Source organism: Moschus berezovskii, chromosome 11, assembly GCF_049115385.1.
Source record: "Moschus berezovskii isolate FMDL1 chromosome 11, NW_MosBer_1.0, whole genome shotgun sequence".
In the NCBI taxonomy this organism is placed as follows: Eukaryota; Metazoa; Chordata; class Mammalia; order Artiodactyla; family Moschidae; genus Moschus; species Moschus berezovskii.
This window is the reverse complement of record NC_142470.1, coordinates 98,427,296-98,442,158: the sequence shown is the minus strand read 5'-3', so window position 1 is coordinate 98,442,158 and position 14,863 is coordinate 98,427,296. Positions and strand designations below refer to the sequence as shown.

Here is a 14,863-nt window from a genome sequence, read left to right as displayed (position 1 = left end):
GGAGCAGCTGCGGCTGGACAGGAAAGCTGCTGGAGCCTGGGGGCTGAAGCTACAGTTGAGGCGATGGCGCACGAAGGCCCGGTGAGCTTTAGCTCAGCTGAGGGTGGCCCACAGCGGGGTTAAGACCGTAAAAACCAGTGTCCGGAACCGTGGGCCAGTTCTGTGCCACCGGCATCCGCCCTTCACGCGGGCGTTCAAGATGACCGAGGAAGCCATGTCGGTGCACTAGAACAGAAAACCTACACCTGCACCACGCGCACTCACAAGCATTGTCACACTTGGAGCCGGAGGGAAGGGGGTTAAATGGGTGATGAAGAGCCCAAGAACAAGAAGTGACTTTGACAACAGCTAATGCATTTAATGAGCCTCTTATATTGAGGCACTCATATATATGGATAAACCAGAATTGGTCAGGCACTGGGGAGAGGGTGTTGCTAGATTTGGAGAATTTCGGGAGGAAGAAATGGATTAAACAACAATTCTGAGGCTGCACTTGAAAGTCAATTGTTTCAAAGTCAAGAAACTAAAACAGACTGAAGAGCATTCATGCAGTAATATCTCCAACCCCTCTGGTCAGGCCATTTCTAGGTATAGCCATTAGCGAGGGTGTAATGAGAGCCTGGAGAAGGCAATGGCACCCCGCTCCGGTACTCTTGCCTGGAGAATCCCATGGACGGGGGAGCCTGGTGGGCTGCAGTCCCTGGGGTCGCTAAGAGTCGGACACGACTGAGTGACTTCGCTTTCACGCATTGGAGAAGGAAATGGCAACCCGCTCCGATGTTCTTGCCTGGAGAATCCCAGGGACGGAAGAGCCTGGTGGGCTGCCGTCTATGGGGTCGCACAGAGTCGGACACGACTGAAGCGACTTAGCAGCAGCAGCAGCAATGAGAGCCTGGGCGGGGTTGTCTAAGGAATCAACTCTCCTCTCCCAGCCCTACCTACCCGTACTCTGGCCAAGCCTGAAGGGGGCTGTAGACCGTTTCTTGGGCTTGCCAACAGAACTGTGCTCACTAGCAGAGAGGGGAAACGAAACTTAAGGGATTTTGAGTTCAGTGTGAGGTTTAGGAAACACCAGAGTTGGGGGAGAATGAATTTTGGGAAACAACATGTATGAAGCAATAATGTTGGGGGTGGGGAGACAAAAGTTAGGGAAATTGTGTTGGGAGGTAAATTTTAGAAGGAATCAGATTCAGGGAGACTGTCGTGGGGAAATTTAGAGGCTCCCAATAATTTACTAGTAAATTCGTATGTCCCTAAAATGGGTTTTTGGGAGACTAGACTTTTCTTTTTCAGTGGATTTTTCTTGATTATAAAAGGATATAAAGTCATTGTAGAGAACTTATAAAATGGAGAACAGTGTAGGAAAGAAACATACGCACAGTGCTTTCCTTTTCTTCAACACATATTGGTTTACATACCTGAGATCATACTTGATATGTAATTTTATATCGTTTCTTTAACATTACATCATAAGTATTTTCTTGCTGCTTCTAAGTCACTTCAGTCATGTCCGACTCTGTGCAACCCCATAGACGGCAGCCCACCAGGCTCCCCAGTCCCTGGGATTCTCAAGGCAAGAACACTGGAGTGGGTTGCCATTTCCTTCTCCAATGCATGAAAGTGAAAAGTGAAGTCGCTCAGTCGTGTCAGACCCTCAGCGACCCCATGGACTGTAGCCTTCCAGGCTCCTCCATCCATGGGATTTTCCAGGCAAGAGTACTGGAGTGGGGTGCCATTGCCTTCTCCAAGTATTTTCTTATGCTATTGTAAATTCTTCCTAAAGACTTCCTTTATCATCACAATATTTCATCATATAGGTAGCACACAATTATAGGTAGCACACAATTAGCCGTCTATTTTCCTTGTTAGATATATGTTTTTTAATATTCTGCTATTATAAATGACATCACAGGGAATATTTTAGAGAATATATTTTCATTTCAGAGTATGTGTGTATTTATAAAACTGGAATTGGTACTTTTGAAGACTGGACATCTTTTCAAATATTTATTAGTCATCAATTGTTCCATTTTGTGAAATATTATGTTCTTTGCTTATTATCCTTGGAGATCTTATGTTTATAAAAATTTATATGCATTTTTAATATATTTAGGAATATTTATCTTTGTAAAAAAAATTTGTTGCGTGTATTTTTTGTTTAGGAAGCAGGATAAAGCCAAGCTCTGGAGTCAGACAGATCTGCATATGAATTATGACTCTACTACTTCCTTACTCTGTGATCTTGGGCAAATTCTGTAAAATGGGGATAAAAATAGTATGCAGTCTAAAAAATGTAGGAACTGAATCCATGTATGTGACTGATATACTTTAAGTGCCAGTAAATGATAACTGCTATTATCAGCTTGTAATTAGAAATTTTTTTAAAAAGCACAGGAAAATTTGACATATATAGATATACATACATGTATATATAAATATATATAGTTACCTTCCCATTTCTTTATTATTTCTTATATTACTTTTATGCTTAGGCAGCTATTTCTCTCCCAGAGATTATACAACAATTTAAACTATTTTCCCTACATTTTACCTTTTGTTTTAATTTTATTTTGTTTGTGTGCATGCTTTAAATCATCTGGAATTTATTTAGATGTATATTGTGAAATGAGGATCTAAGTTGATTTGGGGAATAGGAGGAGATGGGAAACACACCAATAATTCCTGTACTGTTTATTGACTTTTTCAAATTCCTGAACTCTCCAGAATTTTGAATACTTTGAACTAGCGCAAATAGCAAGGACTGTGCAGTTAGAGCTATATATAACCTGGGTTCACTGTGTAATCCCAACCATTGGTGGTAAACTGCTGTCAGGTTTCAGTTCCTTTGTCTGTGAAAGGGACTGAGTGAGCTGTTTGAAAAATTAAATCGGCTAGGTCACCTGAAAAGCATCTGTCACATAGTAGGCTCTTAGTAGTAAATTGTCCCTTTCTAAAGTCCTTTCCTTCATCTTAGACAACCTAAGGAAGCTTCCTCCTAACCCGTAGCTGCTGCTCCACTCCTCGGTTTCTGGCCCTGACTGCCCTGTTCCTTTCCCACAGAGGCAGGTCCGAGACCGCGGGGTGACCCGATCCAAGGCAGAAAAGGTGCGGCCACCCACGGTTCCGGTGCCGCAGGTGGACATCGTGCCTGGGCGGCTCACTGAGGCAGAATGGATAGCGTTCACGGCTCTCGAAGAGGGCGAGGACGTGGTGGGCGACATCTTGGCTGATCTGGTGGCCCGAGTCATGGACTCCGCCTTTAAAGTCTATCTGACCCAGCAGGTAGGCCTGGATCCTTGTCCTTCAGCCACATCTCCGCTCTCCCTGACCCCTCCCTGCTGGACTGAGACCCTTTCTCGCCTCCGCAGTGCATTCCATTCACCATCAGTCAGGCACGGGAAGCCATGCTGCAGATCACCGAGTGGCGCTTTTTGGCTCGGGACGAGGGAGAATCTGCAGTGGCAGAGGACCCCACATGGGGCGAGGATGAGGAGCCCTTGGCTTGCACGACGGATGCCTGGGCTCAGGGATCCGTGCCGGTGCTGCACGCCCCGGCCTCGGTGGGGCTGGAGGAGACGTTTCAAGGCGAAGTAAGCCCAGCCTCCAGCTGCCGCCCACCTCTCACCGCCGCCCCCGATCCATTACTCACCCCTGACCTCCACCCCTGTGCATTTCCCCAGGACCAAGAGAGCGTGGACCAGATCCCTTTAGGAGGATCGTGGACGGATTCAGGCTCTCAGGAGCGGATGGAATCTTGGGAGCTAACAGTCACCCCGGGCTCTCCACCCACGCCCGAGTTGCTTCAGGAGACAGGGCCCCGCGGTCCTTTGGAGAAACTGGATGACCAGTCGAGGAGAGACCAGACCGACCTGTTTGCAGTCGGATCCTCGAACTCGAGCAGCCAACTGTCGATGGAGTTGGTGCCGGCAGGCAGTACCCACGCTTCTTGGGAGCTGTCCTTGGTAGCCAGCCCTCAGGCCTCTGTCGGGCCGGCACAGCCCATCAGCTCTCAGCTCTCTCTCGAGGACCTCTACTATTGCACGCCCCAGCCGCACGCGGCTGGAGACCGGCTGGAACTCCGGGAGGAGAAGGTGCCCCGCATCCCCTCGCGGGCGTTGGTGTCCGATCCCTCCGCGGGCGGCCCCACCACGCTCAGCCCCTCGGCGGGATTCCAGCCGCAGCCGCCGTGGCTGGCTGATGAGCGGCCCAGCGCACTTCACTCCAGAATTGGCCGTAAGGGGGCGACGGCGCGTCTGGACCCCGCGCGGCTGCCGCGCCCCTGGGTGCGCCCGCTGTCGGAGGTCCTGGTCCCAGACTCCAAGGGCGGCCCCCTGGACGCCTACCGGGGGCGCCAGCGGGGCGAGAAGACCGAGGCCCCCGCCGGACCGCAAGCCTCCGGCCCCAGCTTCCGCGTCTCCAGATCAGAGTTCTTCCCTTTCCCACCTGGCGTTCCCGTCCGAGCTTTGGGCCCCGGTCTCAGCCTCCAGTTCCCTAATCTAAGCTTAGGCCTACCGTCGCCAAGCTTTGGTTCAAAGCTTCCCTTCCCCAGTCCCGGGCTCCGTTTTCTCGCCACACACCGGGCGCGCCCGGACATGGCACGCAGCCCCAGCCCCGAACTATGGCCGGGTGCTAAGTGGCCCAGCGGCTGGGAGGGAGAGGCCGAACTGCTGGGTGAGCTCTGGGCCGGCCGCACCCGTGTACCTCCGCAGGGCCTGGACCCTGGGGACCGGGAGAGCCAGGATCCTCACCAATGTCTTCATCCCGTGCCTCAAGTTCTGGAGGCCACGTCCCAGGTGACGTGGAAGCCCGTGTTGCTGCCGGGAGCACTGAAGCTGGCTCCTGGTGTGAGCATGTGGAACCCAAGTACACAGGTGCTGCTTAGCTCCGCTGAGCCTCAGCGGGACGACAGAGAAGGCAGCGCCTCTCCTCCCATCCACACAGGTGCCCCGAAGCCCCAGGTGACTGTGGCACAGCTAATGAACTCAGCCCTCAAATTGTGGTCAGTTCCCTCCAAGCGCCCGCCCCATTCTAAGCCCTAGGCAGTGGGAATTCTACCTTCCTTCTGTCTGCTTGCCAGAAATAAACAGCTGAGTTGCCTTAAGAATTGACCTGATGTCCATCAGTTCCTTCCGAGTGTGTGCTCTCACTGAACTGGAGAGGTCTATAAGAACACAGAACATAATTACGTTACACCCTGCTTTAGGGTCAAGGTAGCTCTCCAGCAGAGGCATTCTGGAGAACCATCCCCATTTCCACAAAGGAGCACAGGAAGGTTGCAAGAGGGATCTGCCTCACTTGGGAGAATTTAGTCTCCTTCCAGTAGGGGAAGAAGAGGGTGATTCTGTTTAAGCACAGAGTGATTCAAGATATGAGGAATTTGCTTTTCAGTCCCTGGAGCTCTATCAATTCACCTTAGAGTACATATCCAGGTTTTCTTTGGAGACAAATTTGAGGCTATGCAGGATTTAGGGAACTCTGACTCTCGTGATCTTTGACTTCAACCAGCATTGGAATGAGGCAATCAGATAGCTAATGAAAATAATTTAAGGAGGAACTCACTCTTAGCTTCATATGGGATACTCGAACACATCCAAGAGTGAGTGCCTCCTTAAATGTTGTGCTTCCTGCTCCACACCAACCAGTTGGCTGGTCCTACTCAGCTTTGACTAGTCCCTCCCCACCCTCCTGTGGGCAGCACTTCCCTGTGACAGGCCGGTCTTCTGGGCAGTCTTCTCTACCATGTCGCTGTGGTCTGTACTCAGCAGCCCAGGATGGGGTCCTGGCTCTGTCCTCCTCATTCTGGTCCTCCTGCTTAGACTAAGTGTGCATATCTGGCATAAGTTTTATCTCTGGGACCTCCAGCACTGCTCCACGGATTTGACTGGGAAGACAGCAGTGGTGACTGGGGCCAACAGTGGTGAGTGTTCCTCCTGACCTGCCACAACCACAGCCTCCAACTGCCCCAACAGGGAGGGCAGAGAGGAGGACCAGCTCCCACTGTCAGAACCCTTGTTTCCCACCCTACTTGCTCCATTGCCCTCTAGTCACTCCCCAGGCAGCATACTCTGAAGCTAACCTCTCACAGGCATTGGGAAGGCTGTGTCCCAGGAGCTGGCTCGCCGCGGGGCCCGTGTGATCCTGGCCTGCCGTAGCCGAGAGCGTGGACAGCAAGCCCTGGCTGAGATACAAGCAGCATCTAAGAGCAACCGCGTCCTACTTGGTGAGGTGGACATGAGCTCTATGGCCTCCATCCGGAGCTTTGCTCAGAGGCTGCTGCAGGAGTGTCCTGAGATTCATCTGTTGGTTAACAATGCTGCAGTCTGTGGTATGTGCCTTGAGTTACTTCCCCTAAACACATTTCCAGAGTTTCATTTCTAGCTCAGGGACCTCAAAACAGGCATCCTTCAAGTCTAACCTGTACATCCCATGGAAATTCTCTAATTCAGATACTATCCTGAAAAACCTAAAATTATATTCTCAAATATCATTGCCCCCATCTCAACACACCCATGTGGTGTTTCTGTGCTGGGTTTAGTCACTCAGTCATGTCCAACTCTTTGTGACCCCATGGACTGTAGCCCACCAGGCTCCTCTGCTAATGGAATTCTGTAGGCGAGAATACAGGAATGGTTACCATGCCCTCCTCCAGGGGATCTTCCCAACCAAGGGATCCAGCCCAGGTCTCCCGCCTTGCAGGTGGATTCTTTACTGTCTGAGCCACCAGGGCATTTCTATTGAACTCAGTATATCCTCCCCAGACTTTGTCTCCCTCAGGATTCTCACTCCATCACCCACCACCTGTTTTCATCTCTCACAGGGTTCCCTACCACACTTACTCCAGAGGGCCTTGACCTCACCTTTGCTACCAACTACACTGGACCCTTTCTGCTCACAAATCTGCTCCAAGGTAAGGGAGGATGGGTACTTACCTTCTGTGTGACCCCTGCTTTTCCATTCCTCTAGCATTTTCATGGCTTACTGTCCATCATGGTCATCTTGTTTCCCTTGGCACTCATGCATGCTGAGTAATGACCCAATACATTTTTTACCTTTCATACCTGGCATCAGTCAAGATTAGGAGATGCAGAGTACATCATGAGGAACACTGGGCTGGAAGAAGCACAAGCTGGAATCAAGATTGCTGGGAGAAATATCAATAACCTCAGATATGCAGATGACACTACCCTTATGGCAGAAAGTGAAGAGGAACTAAAAAGCCTCTTGATGAAAGAGAAAGAGGAGAGTGAAAAGGTTGGCTTGAAGCTCAACATTCAGAAAACAAAGATCATGGCATCTGGTCCCATCACTTCATGGGAAATAGATGGAAAAACAGTGGAAACAGTGTCAGATTTTATTTTTTTGGGCTCCAAAATCACTGCAGATGCTGATTGCAGCCATGAAATTAAAAGACGCTTACTCCTTGGAAGGAAAGTTATGACCAACCTTGATAGTATATTAAAAAGTAGAGACATTACTTTGCCAACAAAGGTCCGTCTAGTCAAGGCTATGGTTTTTCCCGTGGTCATGTATGGATGTGAGAGTTGGACTGTGAAGAAAGCTGATCACCGAAGAATTGATTCTTTTGAACTGTGGTATTGGAGAAGACTCTTGAGAGTCCCTTGGACTGCAAGGAGATCTAACCAGTCCATTCTAAAGGAGACCAGTCCTGGGTGTTCATTGGAAGGACTGATGCTAAAGCTGAAACTCCAATACTTTGGCCACCTCATGTGACGAGTTGACTCACTGGAAAAGACTCTGATGCTGGGAGGGATTGGGGGCAGGAGGAGAAGGGGACGACAGAGAATGAGATGGCTGGATGGCATCACCGACTCGATGGACATGAGTTTGAGTGAACTCCGGGAGTTGGTGATGGACAGGGAGGCCTGGTGTGCTGTGATTCATGGGGTTGCGGAGAGTCGGACACCACTGAGTGACTGAACTGAACTGAACTGAATGGAATCAGTTAGCCCCCAGATATCAATACAGCCAGCAAGAGGATATAAGATCTGCACCACACCTCTCTCTCCCTCAGGTCTGAGTTCTAGCCAGACCAGTAGAGTCAGTCATCTCAACAACAGCTTCTTGAGGGTGGCATTAGGCTACTAGGTTTAAGGAGGCTGTGTTCTCCTAGGGAAGGGAGGGGTGAAGCAGCAGGCACATTCTCCTAACATTTTCTCTGGATTGTCTAACAGCCTCTTTATAATTTTATTGATTTATTTATTTTTGACTGTGCTGGGTCTTCCTTGCTGCATGGGCTTTCTCTAGCTGCCCTGCATAGGCTTCTCGTTGCAGTGGCCTCTCTTTGTGTGGAGCACAGGCTTTCGGGTGCGTGGGCTTCAGTAGTTTCAGCAGGCATGCGGGCTCAGTAGCTGCGGTTCAACTGTGCTGGGGCTCAGTGATCATGGCGCACGGGCCCAGCTGCTCTGCGGTATGTGGGATCCTCCTGGATCAGGGATTGAACTCGTGTCTCCTGTATTGGCAGGCAGATTCTTTACCACTGAGCCATCTAGGAAGCTCTCTAATAGCCTCTTTATTTTTTTTTTTTTCTAATAGCCTCTTTAAAAGAAAATTAGTTTTTTGGTCAGGTAATGGATATATTTCCAAAGTACAAAAGGGTATATAGAAAAAGAAAGAAAGAAAGGAAAAACTCTCCTCCTCTCATGGAAAATCAGCTGCCCATTCCTTTCCTGGGAGGCAACTCCTATTGCCAGGTCTCATGTACCCTTTAGTGGGCAATTAAATTAGTCCTGACTGGAAAGTGAACAAAGAGCAAGGCCAAGCTCTGTGGGTTTGTAATGTATTAATATATGTTTTCCCCCTTTCCAAAAATTGTAACATGCTACAATACCCTGTGTCTTGCTTAGTAATAATTTATTGAACTGTTTTTTTGTTACTGAAAAGTGTGTGTGTGGGGTCTGGCTGCTTGCCACTCAAAAACCAGTAAGCAGGCCAGGTTGATGGAAAGGAAAGTTTGCTTTATTTCAGATTCTGGCAACTAGTGGTAGGGAGGGTGGCGGACATCTGTCCAAAGGCCAACTCCACCACCTGACAAGCAGGGGTTGAGAGCTTTGATAGACAGAGCATGTGTAGGGGGGAGATTACATGTGGAAACAGCACGTTTATCTCTAACAGTCAACTTCAATTGGTCATCAGTGGTTTGACTAGCATCATCTTGATTGTTTTAGGTAGAGTTAATCTTCAGTTCCAGGGTCTATTTGTTCCCATTTCTTTGTAGTCAGTTTTCAGAATTGTGGCAGTTCATGTCCTGGGTATAGTCTGGTCAGCATGGAGTTAACTTTTCCACCTGGTATTTTGGTATCTATAAGACAACTCACAGGATATGGCTCAAAATGTTATCTATAACCCTTGAGAAAGAACTAAAGGTCCTTGACTATGCTTAATGACTAAATTACTGTTATTTAGTCTCTCTAGACTGTTTTCCTTTGTTTGAGCGTTTTTCACTTTTCTGATTAAACCTGTTCTTCGGTTGAAGTTTTCTATAGACAATCAGCAGGCAGAGACTGTGGGGCGGGGAGGGGGAAGGGCCACATGGTCCTGCTGTGTCATTCTCTCCTTTCTCCTCTGTCTAATCCATTCTCCCTTCCGTGTCTTCTAAGAAATCACCTTTCATCATATCGCTTTCTTTCTTCAGATTCTTGGAAGGTATTCTGACCTTTATACAGTGACTAAGCTGTTTATCTCCACTTAAAAAATCTCCTGCAGACTGAGAGACTCGCCTTGGCCTTTCCCAAACCCATGCCCTCATCTTCAGCCAAAATTTTTCTCTCTTAGGCCACACTCTGTCTTCTAAATCCTGGCTGTAATTTGCACTTGTGTTTCCCTCTATTTGGAATATCCTTTCCCATCCTTTTAGCCTGGGTAACTTAATTCAGCTTCCAGCACTCGGCACAGATACCACTCGTGCTGTGGATCTTGTTCTGACACCTCTGCCTCCCACCAGGTGTCCCCATTTACCTCATAGCTCAGTTGGTAAAGAATCTGCCTACAAAGCAGGAGATCTGGGTTTGATTCCTGGGTTGGGAAGATCCCCTGGAGAAGGAAATGGCAACTCACTCCAGGATTCTTGCCTGGAGAATCCCATGGACAGAGGAGCCTGGCAGGCGGTCCATGCGGTCGCAAAGAGTCAGACACGACTTAGCGATTAAACCACCACCACCACCTGAGCCCCTGTAAACAGCTCTCTTCCTGTACAGATGCTGTTGCATGAAGATCAGTCTCCAACTAGGTTGTGAGCCCCTTTGATCTTTATGTCACTATGTTTGCAAGTCTGGAGTTCACAGTCCTCTTTAAGTATAATTTTCTCTTCAGCAAATTATGGCTGAATACCTCCACTCAATTTTTCATTTGTGATTCTTCATTTAAATGGAAGGCTCAGAATAGTTTTAGTATTTTCAAACAGTAAGTAAGCTAATATGTTATAACTATAATTTTTTATACTTTATGTAATCCAGACATTTTTCTTTATATAGTTAGGAAACTCTTTTCTTCCCCAAATATTTGCTTGTACCTCTTCTATTGATAGTAATTTTACTTTGATTCTTTTAGAAGATAAATTCCACAATTTTTTAAAAAAATTAAAAAAAAATTTTTAATAAAACTCTTTCCCAAGAATCTCTGCACATATTTCTTTTTCCCTAAACCTAGCACCCATGTGCCTTTAGTGCCTAGCATGGTGTCTGCCATAATTCAGGGGCAGAGTGAATATCTGTGGGATGAGTAAGTGAATGAGTGAATGTGTGAAAGACAATTTTCACAACATTTCCAGCCTCTCCTCCCCATTCTTAGCCATCAGCAAAATAAAAATATAAGCAAGGATTAATTAAATTAGCTTCAGCTGGCAAGTGGCAGAAAATGGAAAACTCCACTTTTACTTTAGGCAAAAAAAAAAAAAACCCACACTAAAATAAAACAAGAAGAAGACCATTAGGAAAGCAGCTAATGAAAACTGTCACAGTTCATATAACACTATGCACAGGGCCCACTGACTGTCTTCTGAAAGCCTGGGCTGGACCCTGCTCTCCTGTAGTCTCGTGGAGAAGCAGGTTGGGGAGTGGGCATGGGAGTTTACTCCATGACTTGGATTAAGGGTATGTGGTCTTCTCTCCACCTAGGGGCCCTTCAGCGGGCAGGGTCAGCCCGGGTGGTGAATGTATCTTCCTTCCGGCAATCACATGGGTACATTGATGAGGATCATCTGATAGGGGCCGGTAGACCTTTGACCTTCAACCAGAACTATGACTGCAGCAAACTGCTTTTGGCCTCGTTCACTGGGAAGCTTGCCCAGAGACTTCAAGGGACAGGTAACTGCTTCTGACTTACTCTTCCATTTCCAACACTACCTCCCAACCGTTCCCATCTCATTCCAATATATTCTGGCCTTAAAACACTCCCAATATCCCCAAGCCAGCCACATTTATCGTCTGTATACCCAGTATTTCTCTCAACCCCATCTCCTACTTCCTTTTCATTCTTTTCCAACTTTCTCATCATCCACAACTTCCCTCTCCTCCAACACCATCCATCATATTCCCCCTCAAGATCACCCAATGCTTTCTAATACTCATATCTCCTTACTGGCTTGGGTGTTGCCGTTCCTATAAGTTACGAAACACGGACTTCTCTGGCACCACCCCCGAGTCTCTTGTCACCTCTACCCGACAGAAGTGGTGGGACCCTTCCTTAATTGCCCACTGCAGAGCCACACTTAACCCTTCCTCCCACCGCCCTCCTCTCACCTCCATGCACCGCACTTCTCAGGTGTGACGGTGAACTCTGTGGACCCAGGGGTTGTGTACACGAGGATCATGAAGGAGTTCTCCTGGTCATATCGCTTCCTCTACTGGCTCCTCAGCTTCTTCTTTAAGGTGGGTAGTGGAGAAGCTGGCACTGCCTGGAGAGGGTGGGTCAGGGCTCTGCTGCTCAGCGTCCCAGTAGGTTAGAGCTTGCCTGGCTTTACTCTTTACATTCTCTGTGTTTCTACAGGATAGCAAACAAGGTGCAGTCCCAGTCCTCTACCTGAGCTTAGCAAAGGAGCTGGATGGCATTTCTGGAAAATATTTTAGCAGTTCCTGTGTGATAACTCTTCCCCCTGAAGCTGCTCAGGATCCTCACGTGGCCCAAAGCCTCTGGAATGCCTCAGTGCGACTAACAAACCTAGACAAGGTGGACTGATCCTCTGTGACCCCTGCCTTAACTGACCACCCTCCCTCTGACTCCCAGCCCTTACTCTGATTATGCCTTCTATTTGCCAGCTCCAAGGATCAATCTCTTTGTCTAGTAGAGTGATCACTTCCTCTTTCTGTTGGTTCAGGGGCATGAGACCTCAGATCAGCCAGGGAACAGTTTCAGCTTCTACTTTATTGCTAGTTGTCTGATAGAAGTATTCATGTCTTAGGCACAGTTCAGTTCAGTTCAGTTGCTCAGTCGTGTCTGACTCTTCGTGACCCCATGAATCACAGTACGCCAGGCCTCCCTGTCCATCACCAACTCCCAGAGTTCACTCAAACTCATGTCCATCGAGTCGGTGATGACATCCAGCCATCTCATTCTCTGTCGTCCCCTTCTCTTCCTGCCCCCAATCCCTCCCAGCATCAGACTCTTTTCCAGTGAGTCAACTCATCACATGAGGTGGCCAAAGTATTGGAGTTTCACCTTTAGCATCAGTCCTTCCAATGAACACCCAGGATTGATCTCCTTTAGAATGGACTGGTTGGATCTCCTTGCAGTCCAAGGGACTCTCAAGAGTCTTCTCCAGCACCACAGTTCAAAAGCATCAATTCTTTGGCGATCAGCTTTCTTTACAGTCCAACTCTCACGTCCATACATGACCACGGGAAAAACCATAGCCTTGACTAGACGGACGTTGGTTGGCAAAGTAACATCTCTGCTTTTTAATATGCTATCTAGGTTGGTCATAACTTTCCTCCCAAGGAGTAAGCGTCTTTTAATTTCATGGCTGCAATCAGCATCTGCAGTGATTTTGGAGCCCAAAAAAATAAAGTCTGACACTGTTTCCACTCTATTTCTCATGAAGTGTTGGGACCAGATGCCATGATCTTCATTTTCTGAATGTTGAGCTTCAAGCCAACCTTTTCACTCTCCTCTTTCACTTTCGTCAAGAGTCTTTAGTTCCTCTTCACTTTCTGCCATAAGGGTGGTGTCATCTGCATATCTGAGGTTATTGATATTTTTCCCGGCAATCTTGATTCCAGCTTGTGCTTCTTCCAGCCCAGCGGTCCTCATGATGTACTCTGCATAGAAGTTAAATAAGCAGGGTGACAATATACAACCTTGACGGACTCCTTTTCCTATTTGGAACCAGTCTGTTGTTCCGTGTCCAGTTCTAATTGTTGCTTCCTGACCTGCATACAGGTTTCTCAAGAGGCAGGTCAGGTGGTCTGGTATTTCCATCTCTTTCAGAATGTTCCACAGTCTATTGTGATCCACAATCCAGGAATCCCTTAGAAGAAATGGAGTAGCCATCGTGGTCAACAAAAGAGTCTGAAATGCAGTACTTGGGTGCAATCTCAAAAATGACAGAATGATCTCTGTTCGTTTCCAAGGCAAACCATTCAATATTACAGTAATCCAAGTCTATGCCCCAACCAGTAATGCTGAAGAAGCCGAAGTTGAACGGTTCTATGAAGACCTACAAGACCTTTTAGAACTAACACCCAAAAATGATGTCCTTTTCATTATAGGGGACTGGAATGCAAAAGTAGGAAGTCAAGAAACACCTGGAGTAATGGGCTAATTTGGCCTTGGAGCACGGAATGAAGCAGGGCAAAGGCTAATAGAGTTTTGCCAAGAGAACGTATTGGTCATAGCAAACACCCTCTTCCAACAACACAAGAGACTCTACACGTGGACATCACCAGATGGTCAACACCGAAATCAGGTTGATTATATTCTTTGCAGCCAAAGATGAAGAAGCTCTATACAGTTAGCAAAAACAAGACCAGGAGCTGACTGTGGCTCAGATCATGAACTCCTTATTGCCAAATTCAGACTTAAATTGAAGAAAGTAGGGAAAACCACTCGACCATTCAGATATGACCTAAATCAAATCCCTTATGATTATACAGTGGAAGTAAGAAATAGATTTAAGGGACTAGATCTGATAGATAGAGTGCCTAATGAACTCTGGACGGAGGTTCGTGACATTGTACAGGAGACAGGGACCAAGACCATCCCCATGGAAAAGAAATGCAAAAAAGCAAAATGGCTGTCTGAGGAGGCCTTACAAATAGCTGTGAAAAGAAGAGAAGCGAAAAGCAAAGGAGAAAAGGAAAGATATAAGCATCTGAATGCAGAGTTCCAAAGAATAGCAAGGAGAGATAAGAAAGCCTTCCTCAGCAATCAATGCAAAGAAATAGAGGAAAACAACAGAATAGGAAAAACAAGAGATCTTTTCAAGAAAATTAAAGATGTCAAGGGAACATTTCATGCAAAGATGGGCTCGATAAAGGACAGAAATGGTATGGACCTAACAGAAGCAGAAGATATTAAGAAGAGGTGGCAAGAATACACAGAAGAACTGTACAAAAAATATCTTCATGACCAAGATAATCACGATGGCGTGATCACTCACCTGGAGCCAGACATCTTGGAATGTGAAGTCAAGTGGGCCTTAGAAAGCATCACTACGAACAAAGCTAGTGGAGGTGACAGAATTCCAGTTGAGCTATTTCAAATCCTGAAAGATGATGCTGTGAAAGTGCTGCACTCAATATGCCAGCAAATTTGGAAAACTCAGCAGTGGCCACAGGACTGGAAAAGGTCAGTCTTCATTGCAATCCCAAAGAAAGGCAATGCCAAAGAATGCTCAAACTACCGCACAATT

At 47.4% G+C, this 14,863-nt stretch overlaps 2 protein-coding genes across 2 annotated transcripts; both read left to right on the top strand.

Annotated features, from left to right (window-relative positions):
• Window positions 1–5,090, top strand: C11H2orf81 (chromosome 11 C2orf81 homolog). Its single transcript, XM_055400215.2, has 4 exons — window positions 1–81; window positions 3,061–3,282; window positions 3,369–3,590; window positions 3,681–5,090. Exons 1-4 carry the CDS (start codon window positions 64–66, stop codon window positions 5,037–5,039), a joined length of 1,821 nt encoding a protein of 606 aa, XP_055256190.2. The 5' UTR covers window positions 1–63; the 3' UTR covers window positions 5,040–5,090.
• A 600-nt stretch (window positions 5,091–5,690) lies between these two features.
• Window positions 5,691–14,611, top strand: LOC129539460 (retinol dehydrogenase 12-like). Its single transcript, XM_055400080.2, has 6 exons — window positions 5,691–5,917; window positions 6,086–6,325; window positions 6,818–6,907; window positions 11,133–11,321; window positions 11,779–11,885; window positions 12,004–14,611. The coding sequence occupies exons 1-6, from the start codon at window positions 5,740–5,742 to the stop codon at window positions 12,190–12,192; spliced, it is 993 nt and encodes a 330-aa protein (XP_055256055.1). The 5' UTR covers window positions 5,691–5,739; the 3' UTR covers window positions 12,193–14,611.
• The last annotated feature ends 252 nt before the right edge of the window (window positions 14,612–14,863 follow it).